Source organism: Pygocentrus nattereri, chromosome 5 (assembly GCF_015220715.1).
Source record: "Pygocentrus nattereri isolate fPygNat1 chromosome 5, fPygNat1.pri, whole genome shotgun sequence".
In the NCBI taxonomy this organism is placed as follows: Eukaryota; Metazoa; Chordata; class Actinopteri; order Characiformes; family Serrasalmidae; genus Pygocentrus; species Pygocentrus nattereri.
The window spans coordinates 39,686,697-39,698,890 of record NC_051215.1 but is presented as its reverse complement, the minus strand read 5'-3'; the positions used below and the strand labels follow the sequence as shown (position 1 = coordinate 39,698,890).

The following is a 12,194-nucleotide window of genomic DNA, read 5'->3' as shown; positions in this document are numbered from 1 at the left end:
GTTTTCATGCTTCATAAATGCATCTACTATTTACAAACACATACAAATCCACATTCTAACTTTAAAACAATGAAAATACACTGACAAACATTGTTCAAAATCATTCTTCTGTTTTTGATAGTACTGATACAATGATAAGTTTAACTTTATACAGTACTTTGAGTCACAATAAACTGCTCAAAATATTAATGCCAAAAATGAATGTATAATAACTAATATAAACTGATATATTATTGCCTGAAAGGAATCAGTACATACATTTTATATCAATGTAAAACAAGGCCAAGCCAAATCAATTCACAAGCTAATGAAAGCCTCTAGCATCAGTGATACTTCATATCCTGTGTGAGCTATCAGGCCTCTTACCTGCAGTGTTAATGAAAGCTCTCAGTCTGATTAAGTCCTGCTACAAGGATAAGAATGAGTTGGTGCACTGCTCATTCTCTTTTCTCTCTCACTCTCTCTCTCTCTCTCTCTCTCTCTGCTGTTTACATTTCATCTCCAGCTTGTGTTAATACACTGACCTTTTAAGTCTGTGTTCAACCACTTTGTCCGCCAAACAGCATGCAACCATGAGCACAATGTCTCCTACCCTCCACGTTATTGGTTTAGCTTACTGGTCCAAACACACACACACACACACACACACACACACACACACACACACACACACACACACACAAAGGTATATGTCTTTGTCAGAAATCATTAATCTTATATACATTCTTCCGAGCCTCAAAGAACCTAATTTGTCACTGAGGTGTATCTAAAAAGAATCCTCAATCAATTACCTGCTGAAACAGTTTAGTTGACCATTTGCAAAATCTTGATGCATACACCTCTAAACCAATTACAATAGTCCTTAAATGTTACTCCTTCCATCAAGCAAAGGAACAACTCAGATATAACAAGCCTGCAGTGAGAATGGAACCGGCAGTGGAATGGTGGAAAGGAGTTACTGAGGAATGCATAATGTCTCCTACACGTGCTACTCTGAACATGTAGAGTTGTTTTTATTTCATGTCTGAAGATGAAAAAGTTTTGTATTGATCTATGTGGAAGATCACACAGCTCAGTGTCAAAACTATCAACAGGCAGATTTATGCTGGCTCAATAGTTTATCCAGGGGGTGGTATCTGTTTTTGATAAAAAAAAATCACTTATTTTGATATCTAATGTTGCAGATCAATGTTAAGATCTTTTCTTAGCTGGTGACAGTTTTTAGTCTGATGAATGCTGCTAGACAACCTTAGCTAATAGCTTGAAAGACATAGGAACAATAAGTAGCAGACTGTTAGCTCTTTGCAAATGACCGATTTTACCTTCAATAGAACTCCTATCCTAGGTCTGGCCTATGTTCCAGAGAAGTCAGTGTAGGTTTACGCATCTTAATTGATTCACAGAATTCCTTAAAATCAGAAATTATAATTCATTTATTAATATTATGGCTTGTTATTCCGTAGCTAAGATGAATTATTCAGTAGACAATTTAAAGGTAATTTGTATGTAATTATGAATACTACACATGTATTGGGAAATGCTCACTGCTTCCCACCTCTTTCACTGACGCTCTCAATATCCACGTCTTCACAGCTGGTGTACTCAGGTGTGGAGCCGCCCTCCTCCTCCGAGCTACTGACAGACATTTGCCTTTTGTTACTGCCACGCTTGCTCTTGTAAGGGCGGGGCGGAGGCGGTCGCAAGGACTCAGACTGGTCGGAGCTGAGCGAGTCATTGCGCAGCATGCTTTCAGCCTTTTCCCTCTTGGTCTTGCGCAGCATGGCGGCCGAGCCGGGCTCCAGGTGGCTGGGCTGCAGCTTCCTGCCCCATTCTGGAGGCTCCCTGAGCTCAGGGGGACCGGCGGGCACAGCGGGGCCCACTCGGAACCCTGGTGCCGGCGGCTGGGGTGATGGAGTATGGTTCGTTTTAGAAGGAAGAGGTTGTATGGCAGGTCCTCCCTGCCCCCCAGTGCCCCCCACGGTCCTCTCCCCAGTATAAGGTTGCTGCTGGCCCTCCAGAGAGGCCTGCCGCTCCTCTGACCACCTATGGCCCATCCTACCCTCCTTTCCCACCTCCCCAGCATCCCTATTGGCCAAGCCCCCCTCAGGATGTCTGATTCGCGGTGCCTTCGGTTGTGGATGGCCCTCTTGCTCCCCCGACTGGGGCTTAGCCGGGTGTCGTGTGGAGGCAGGCTCACCTCGGTACTCCTCTAGAGGTGGCCTGTGCTCACCCTCTGTCCTTCTGGGTTCCCCTAAACCTCCCTTCTCCAGCTCAGCATCGCTTCGCTCCTGGGATCGAGTCTTGAGCAGCCGTCGGCTCTCCCTGCGACTGTCTCCAGCCTCCCGCTCCTCTGAAGCCTGGGACTGGAGTTTGGGTAGTCCCCGACGCCTCTCACCCCTCTGCCCGACCTTGCCATTCTGATCTGAGGTTGGCGACTGCTTTTTCCTGAAAATGACGAAAGCAAGGATCAGAGGACCTTTGGTTGATTGCTATTCAGGGTTAAATGGATTTATCACATTCTCATTGTAAATTATTTGTTTAAATTATATTGCTGCTGTCAAAACAAAACCTGATGTGTCTAAAATGGTAAATTGTCAGGAGATGGAAAAACATTGAATGGAAGTTAATGGAACAGACAATGTCACACAATGTCAAAGGCAGCTGGTAACTAGAAATGGAGGTTTTGTTGTGAGAGCAACAATATGTAAAATTTAGAATTACATACAGCGAGGTAATGCTCAACACAAGCATGTCTGCACATGGGAAAAGGTAATAAATAAGCTTTAATAAGCAAATAGTGTCACTGAATCATATTTCTTATAATTACCAATAACATAATAGACTACATCCACTGTATGACTATACGCATATATGCATAGAATTTGCATATATGCAAGCCATATATGCATAATAACAAGACACTTGTTCCACCTGTTCCAGTAAACTTCACACATTATGCTAAGATAAGCTAAACTACACGTCTTCACACTGTATAACAAATTCTCTAAGAGCAAGAATAAAAAAGAGTTTAATTGACAAGATAACATTTTTTTTAAGTGTCAAGTAAGAAGTTTGTAAGAAAAGTCTATTTGCTGAAATTACAAAAAAATATTATTGATGTACAATGATAGAAATGACTATGGTAATAACCATATGGTGACTATGGTAATAACCATAAACCTTGTATTCCATGTACCGTATGTGTTCCTAAAAAAACAAAGTAAAGTGGCTTTCTTAATTAAGGCACTGCAATAGGGAGGGAGGATGAGTACCTGTCTCGTGGTGGTTCACTGCGGGAACGGGATGAAGACATGTCGGCCTGTCCAGCAACAGGGCCTTTGCTGGGGTTAGTGGAGGCAGGCAGCTGGCTGTCGTGGGCAGTAGAGGCAGAGGAATCGAGGTGGATCTGAGACTTAGGGCGCACTTTCTTTTCTACTGTGGGGTCTCCGCACATAGCTGGGTCACTTACTGCCGTTCCAAGCCCCGCTGGCTTCGGCTTTGGCCCCTGTCCCGGAAACCATTCCCCTGATTTAGTGAGGATGTCCTGCTGCTTACGGCACTGGTTACATACCCACATTACCTGCAAAATGGAGAGAACTTTAGAATACATTCCACCTTACCTCGAGTAAGAAGTAGCCCAACCATTTTTGTGATGAGTGTTTCAAACACAAATAAATACTTTTCTTTTGATGCAAATTAAATAAGGACAGAAATGTGATGAGATGGAATTTACAGCTTAGAGAAAGACTCCATTCTGTCGCATATGATTTGTGAAACCAAACACTGCTCATTTCAAAAGTGCATTTGCACCACACCTTGACTGTACTGTAAAAAAAATCTATAAATAAAAGGTAAATATGTGCAGTTACCTCAAACCTAAACATGAAAACATGTTAAATAACAAAACATTATCTGAGTTTGTGTAGAAAGTACTTGCTTGATGTCACACTTGTTGCTGCCGCCATATTGTTGACATACAACCGGTGATGACAGTGGCAACAGCAGCACTCGTAAAGCCACAGTTTGTACACCGTTAGTTCGTTAATAATGAAATATAGCCATAGAGTGCTGTACTACCAACAGCAAAACAATGGTGTAAGCTTCTGTAGCATCCCAGTTGCCCGATGTCATGAGGGAATAGAGGCTGATAAGCTGTGCCAGTGAAGGAGAAACCTTTTGGCAATGGCGGTTTACTTGAATGCAAATATAGGCAGTGTCTGGGACTGGGCCTGTGTCTGTGCCTACTCATACAGCGTTCTGAGGCAGGAGGGTGGACAGTCATGTCCAAACTTAATGTTTCTAGAAAACACTGCCTGCTGAGGTCCCTATTTTTGGACGTTTTTGAAGGTACTTTGCTGCATTGCATATCCCATAATCCTGGGTGTCCACGCCGATGCAGCAAAAATGCAGAAAACACCAGAAATGATACAGTGGACAATGCTGCCTGCTAAGGCACTGACTTATGGGACAGTGCAGGCAGTAAAGTAATAGGGGTGGGACTAGTTTCTATAATAACCAATGAGGGCGGTGTGATGCGCAAAATGATCACAATTAGCTTGTGCATCAGAACACCTTCACTAAACACGTGACAAACTAACCTGAACTGAAGGAAAGTGAAAAGATAATTAACAAACTTGGTCAGTAAACTAAACAAAATCAATAACTAATGCAGTGTTTATAAACACAGATTATGCTGATAAATTAACGCAGTTCTGTCTTACTTACAAGCTAAAAGATAACCCTAATCCTAAACCTATTGTGGTTTGGTGTATAATAAGACACATAAAACATTGCGTTTTAAAGGAAAGTATTCTTTTATTGAATAAGCAGCAAAAAGCAACCACTGCTTGGCACTAGCTGACACAGCCCAGAAGCAGGTAGGTCACTTCTAACCACACAACTCTTCTTCATGGTAGAAACTTATCCCACTTAGCTCCATAACCCAGCACAGAATAACACATACATCACACAGACACTTCACTTAGCTAACAACAGCAACGTATTTACAAGGAAAGTCTCTTCTACTACAGGCTCTGTGCCCCCCGGAGCCTCTGCACATGGATGCTCTGTATGGCCACACCTCCCGTGCTCCTAGCGCATACCAGTAGCTGGATGCTGCACTATTTTCATTGTGCCTATGAAGTGCAGCCAGGTGAAGAATTTGACAGTGCTATACCTGGAAGCAGTGCTAGAACCGCTGTTTTGAGCAGGCATGACAAATTTGAGGGTGGGCCAAATGCTCTTGCGGACAAACCTTCACTGTCTCTCATGCAGCTTCACTCTTGCAGACAAACATTCACTACCAGATTCAGTCTCTCTCGCACAAGGACCCTAGCTTCTTTGGCAAATTAAACGTTCATTCCCTCTCATGTTTCCTTTGATGTCGTTTGTCATATTAGGTAATCCATAGATTAGCATTTGCAAAGCATCATTCATACACAATAATGTTTGTTTATCTCTTTTTAACTGGTCTTTATTCGATATTCTCTGTAATTGGACTGTATTTTGCCCTCTTTAAAGTGGGCTGATCAGTTCCATAGAGAGCTAACAACAAGTGATGAATCCTGAGCAAAAGCTTTCAGTCTGTGCTCTCATAAAACTTGAAAATGGTGTCACTCTTTATCAAGTCAGTGTGACAGAATATTATTTTATGGCTATGTTAAGCAAAACTCAAATTGTAGTTGTGTGAAATATTAAATGAGATTTTATGTATTCATTGTTTTTAAACGATTGGGTCTACAATGGATGAATGTAGTGTTGATGTGGATACCGATATACAACTGTTTTTAGTATATTTGAGATGGAATTTATGTGGCTTTGCATGTGGACATTTAAAAATAGCCATATTTATAAAAAAGATTTAAATGATGTGGACCAACCCCTGCCTCCAACCCAATACCATCCAACCCTGCTACACCCCCCCCCATCTCCCAATGCCTCTGACCTTCAATGCTGTAGCTAACTTACATAACTAAGTATGGCACCAAACATTATATAGTTGCCACAATATTATTAACATATACTACAGTAGTGAAAAAGTACCTTCTCATAAAATTATGCATCCCTTTTCTGGTAGTGACTGTTAACCCCAGCATGAAATGCATGTTTGGAAATACAGAGAAATTACAGATGAGCAATGAATAAAAAAATAATTATAATAAAAATTTTGTTTGAATATGTGAATATGTGATAACTTGTAAATAGACATATGTTATCCAGTATCCAAACATCCTTTCTAATTAGTGAATTCAGCTATTTTAAGGTGCACCATTACTGACATAAACACTGCATTGTACCCAAATCATAAAAGAAAAGCACTGCCAGTAGAATGTGTCTAAGGTCGCCACCCATCCAGGATTTTCATTAATCATCCTGGATGTTTCTGGATCGTCCTGGATTTTGGTCATCTGTACAGGAAAAGATGCAATTCAATCAGTTTCATATCTTAGCATTTTTATGAATTTATTCCTTTTAAACCAATGAAACCATTTGTATACAAACTATGGGTTTGAGTGGTTCAGAATACCCCCAATGCAGGAACAACTGTTTCAGAAAGGTGCACTGCTGGTGACTATGTATAAGACAGCACTGCAGCATGATTTCTGAGAAGATTAGGTAGAGGAACTGACATCTACATTAGATTGTCCAGGGATTTTACAAGGCTGAGGTGTCAACCCTAGTTGCTAAATGTGCCACTCTGTAGCAGTTCCATGAGGCTAAGGTCCCCATCCTAAGGCCAAGTGTTGGCCATTGGGCTGTTGCAACAGCAGTGTTCTCTGGAGTGACTGAACACCAGTTGGGTTGGCAGAACTAACCATCCACAATCAGCACCTATCCTCACTAAAGCTCTTGTGGCTGAACAGAATCAAATCCTCACAGCAGTGTTCCAAAATCTACTATAAAGCCGTCTCAGAAGAGCAGAGGCTGTTACTGTAGCTGTTGCATTGCATTCAGATGAATTGTTGGATGAGCAGGTATGCAGGTGTCTATGAACTTTGAACACAGATCATATTACATCTATGGGAGAAATACTATTGTAACTATTTAAGTTGGTTAACTGGACATTTTGTTAAACACATTTACAATATGAAGATTTTAAGAAATAAATTTTTAATTAATTACTGGATTCAATGTGCGTAATGTTCAAGTAGACATTCAAAGTCATCAGGTCTTTGGGAAGGAATCATATGGCTGTAAAACGTAAGCATTGACCATGTCCTCTGGGGGGATAGCTGCAGGAGCCATGAAGAGAGTCATGGCAGGCCAGCTCCTGTTTTTATAGGCATTAGTAGTGCTATCCATCACCCTCCCCCATATCCTCACTCAGTCCCTGCTGATTCCTTCAGGAGGAGACTGATGGAAAGAGAACACAAAAAGATCTTGGCAGATTCCATATTTTCCCTCTTTTTTTCCACTCCCCTCCTCCAGATTGCTTTTGATTAAAGTGTTGGCGGGGGGGTGGTGGGGGGGTGGGGAGGTGCATAAACACGGTTATATTTATCCAGGCATCCACCCAGCCAGCACCATCAGGAAGCCGCAAACAATTCCCCAGCTCACCGCATAGCTTTGGTGGGTAAAGACATCCTTTGGCCTCATGGACACAATGCCAAAGCAACACACACACATACACAGAGGGACACACATTTCCACATACATAAACACACTGGCCTTCTGCTGCTGATGTCTGTGCCAGCCAAACACACTCTGTGCTTCTAGCAGGATAACAGAGTGTTCACATATGCCACCTGCTACCAAAACTCTTGTCCTAGTTTTTCCTATACCACCCACCGTCTGACACCACAACTTAACAATCCATCCATCTTCTACAGCATAGGCTGCACAACTGACAACATAGTTTAACATTAGGTCAAATAATGAATTAGTAATAAGAGAAAGTATTATAATAATGCTAAAATAGATTATAGACCTCTACAGTTTAGTCATTGCCAGTTCCCACCCACAGACCAAGACTTTTCCATCACACAACATCCTCTGGAGGCGGGGGTGAGGGCTCCCTCCACTCTGACCATAGAGTTATAGAATGAATAAAATTTGTGTGTATATATATATATATATATATATATATATATATATATATATATATATATATATACACACACACATACATACATACACACACACACACCACCATGGTAGGGCAAGTCATAGTCTGTGGGAGGGATTAGCAGTGACTAAACTGGGAGGAGGGAGGTAGATCAAGCGAAAAACATTAAGCAATTGAGAGCAAATATGGGGGCAATTGTATTCACAGCTTTTTTGGTTTTTGGTGAGCTCAGCATAAACTGTTTTCCTGACTTAGCCCAAGGTATACACTCTTACAAAAGGTTCTTCAAGAGATCTCTAGTAAAGCAATGGTTCTATGTAGAAGCATAAACACTCAAAGAACCACTTGTATGTTTAAAGGCATGGCGAAAAAGTTCTTCAGATTGAAAAAAAGTGTTGTGTATGGTTTTATACAGCATCTTTTTGAAAAAAGGGTTCTTATATTGTCATGATGGCAAGCTTGTAATAGTAAAGGAACTCTTTTTGGTGCTATATAGAGCCATTGAAAAAAGTTCTATATATGCAAATGGTTCTTAGAGTGTTCATGGTTCTATAAAGCTAAAAAACCATTGTGTTTACTAAAGAACCTTGAAGAAAAATCTTTATTAAGAGTGTAGTGCTAAAAAAGGAAATTCTCTGACTATACTAAGTTGAGAAAGTAAAACACAGCTAAGCAAAAGGTTAACTAGAATTTCAAGTTGACTTATTTATTTATTTATTTATTTTATTTTTACAGTGTAGATAATACATGTATTAGAAGCTAAAGATTCTATGCCAGAGATGACAACTGTGTGAAACTGACAGCCTTGTGGAAGTTTGTGCCTAACCTGATTTCAAACTCATCCACAATCTTTGATAAGCAATGATGAGTAAGGCATGGGAACAAGACAATTAAGTAGTGGCCACCACTTAGTAAGGTGTTCCCATGCCTTAAAAAGTGGTGGCCATGACTTAATAATCTCATTTCCACACCTTATTATGTGATTTCTTCTGAAGGAACCTTTCAGTGGATAATTCTTTAAAGAATCATTTTTTAAACATGTGAGCATAAAGAACCTTACAGTTTAACAAGCTTCCATGTAATGTAAAGCTTTCATATCAGTTGAAGGGTTTTCCTAGAATCATACATCCAAGGCAAGTACCATTAGTGATCTGGTCACCTAAGCTTAAAAGGGATTTGCATAATAAAATCATTAAGAAATATGTGTGACCCAAACAGGAGAGATACTGGAGGTAGAAGCCTGGACTGAAACGATATAGGGCAGGAGGTGCAGGTCATGGCCATGGACAGTAAAAAAGCATTTTGTCCTGATTGAACAGGCCTGGCAGTGCTCCAAACTAATCTAAAGTAAATCAGCGGTAGAATCCCCCAGCTGTCAGGCATGGGCCTGGACCCTTCTTACATGGATTAGGTCAGTTTTCTATTGCCACTAACACATTGCATACCCCTATACAGCTATGCGTACATTTATTAGTGTGGGTGTATGGAATGACATCACAAAAAAATCTCATTTGATTAGATATGAATAGTTTTAGAATAGGTTATTAGAAATAAATAGATATGAAGTATCACATTTGAGGATAATATTATGCTTATTAGAATATAATAAAAAAGAGATAAAGTAATATATATTATGTTTACTTTTTAATGTGGTATCTACAAATCTGCTAAATTGATACGCTGTTAACTTGCCACTGAGATCTTAATATTGTAGAATTTAGCAGTGAAACAGTCCAGGTGTGATATGAAGCAGGAGAATGATATCACTTCAAACCTCTTTAACTAACCTCTAGAGGCAATTTGTTGTATGCTTTAAAGCCATCTCAAGGGAGCAAAAACAGCACCATTAGCCATTTCTGCATGCAAAAACTAGGACACGATACACAGTGTGTATGAATGTGTGTGTGCATCAATGTGTATGTTTGTGTGTGTGTGTGTGTTTTGGGGTTGGTCTGCGATAAAACATTCATTCATCTTTTGCTTTTTGGCTCCCAGGTCATAACTTGGCAGAAGCGTAATTTGAAATATATGGTATTGCATGTATAAAGTGGACAAAATGTGACCCGACACCTCTGACTTTTAAATTCTTATTTCAGGCTTTACAGGGTGACTCAGAGTAGTGCACGCTCACCATATTTTAGCATGTTTTTTTCTTCTGACGCAGCAATACTACTTCATTCTATTTAAAGAAAATACTTAAACCGAACATCTTTAACTTACATTAAAAGTCTTTAATATAGTTTTTGCCAGATTTGAAAGCCTATGCATAATTCACTGTTGTTCAGTTCATTTTTGCTTATTTTTAAACATTCTTCATTTTGATTTTTTAATCATCAAAATAATAGTTAGAATACTTAATTACTAATATAATTGATAGTGACAGCCCAAGTAAAATCCAGTAATAATAATTATCTGTTTATGAAAGCAGCAAATTTGTGAATTGGGTATGATACTACAGTAATTAGTTAGCATACTGTGCATTAATTCAGCAGGAATAAATGTTTCTTGATGGAGAAAGCAAAAGCAAGCGAAGGAGAAAGAGAAAGAGGAGGGCCAGCTTCAGCCCTGCAGCGTACATGTCAAGTGCCAGTGATGGTCTAATTATCAGACTAATTATCATAAAAGCTGCTGGTGATCAGTAAGGTGCTGCTGCCTGTGAGCATGTGGACAGACACATGGTGTCCAGGAGCAATCACGGGTCACGGTCCATTCAATCTCTGCTGCCTAAGCCAACACATCAGGCAATAATTAGCACAACATCACTCACAGAAGCTTGAAACAGACTGAGCAAGACAAGGAAACAAGCTAAATTAGTTCTTTTTACAAATGGCAGCATGTATGTGTCAGATATAGATCAGCTGGGATAAACTTACAGCTAATTAAACATATGAGAACCTGTCCAGTGCTAGACATTTTCTTTTTTCTCATTTCTTTTTTGCTCTCCATTTCATTAAATAAATCTAAAAATAGAAATTAACAAAAATGTCTCTTCCTAATATCATCAATGCCATATCAAAACCCACTGACTGTATTTTTTTTTATTCTTCTTATTCTTATAATGCCTAAAAACAATAAAATGATGATAAAATGATTTAATGCTTAAACTTAAAACACATGTTTACAGAAATCTTAAAATATGACATTTCTCTGCAAATGTCAGTGTACAATTTCTACTTATTTGCAAATGTATGTATACATGTATAGGCTCCAGCACCCCCCGGTGACCCTGAGGGAGAAGCGGCTTAGAAAATGTGTGTGTGTGTGTGTGTGTGTGTGTGTGTGTATACATGTACACTACATTTCCAAAAGTATTCGCTCATCTGGCTTGGCATGCATATGAAATTGAGTGACATCCCATCCTTAATCCATAGGGTTTAATATGATGTCAGTCCAACCTTTGCAGCTATAACTCAGCTATAACTTTGCAGCTATAATTCAGCTAAAACAGTTCCTCGGGGAAGGCTTTCCACAAGGTTTAGGAGTGTTTATGGGAATTTTTGACCATTCTTCCAGAAGCGTATTTGTGAGGTCAGACACTGATGTTGGACAAGAAGGCCTGGCATGCAGTCTCCACTCTAATTCATCCCAAAGGTGTTCTATCGGGTTGAGGTCTCTGTACAAGCCAGTCAAGTTCTCCTACACCAAACTCAGTCATTCATGTCTTTATAGACTGGTGCTCCCACAAAGTTGTGAACATGAAATTGTCCAAAATCTCTTGGTCTGCTGGAGCAATAAGAGTTCCTTTCACTGGAACTAAGGGGCCGAGCCCAACTCCTGAAAACCAACAGCACGCCATAATCCCCCCTCCACCAAACTTTATACTTTGCACAATGCAGTCAGACAAGTACCATTCTCTTGGCAACCGCAAACCCAGACTCGTCTATCAGATTTCCAAATGGAGAAGCGTGATTCATCACTCCAGAGAACACGTCTCCACTGCTCTAGAGTCCAATGGCGGCACTTTACACTGCATTGGACGCTTTGTATTGCTTTTGGTGATGTAAAGCTTAGATGCAGCTGCTCAGCCATGGAAACTCATTCCATGAAGCTCTCTATGCTGTTCTTGAGCTAATCTGAAGGCAACATGAAGTTTGGAGGTCTGTAGAGATTGACTCAGCAGAAAGTTGGT

At 40.2% G+C, this 12,194-nt stretch overlaps 1 protein-coding gene across 15 annotated transcripts in view; it reads right to left on the bottom strand.

Annotated features, from left to right (window-relative positions):
* LOC108442125 (regulating synaptic membrane exocytosis protein 1) overlaps nucleotides 1-12,194 on the bottom strand; it is an 84,491-nt gene that overhangs the window by 29,318 nt on the left and 42,979 nt on the right. For all 15 annotated transcript variants that reach the window (XM_037538931.1, XM_037538921.1, XM_037538923.1 and 12 more), the window contains exons 5-6: nucleotides 3,273-3,580; nucleotides 1,556-2,445 (exon numbers count right to left, since the gene is read on the bottom strand). In XM_037538931.1, coding sequence (XP_037394828.1) covers nucleotides 1,556-2,445; nucleotides 3,273-3,580 — 1,198 coding nt within the window. The remainder of the gene's footprint in view (nucleotides 1-1,555; nucleotides 2,446-3,272; nucleotides 3,581-12,194) is intronic.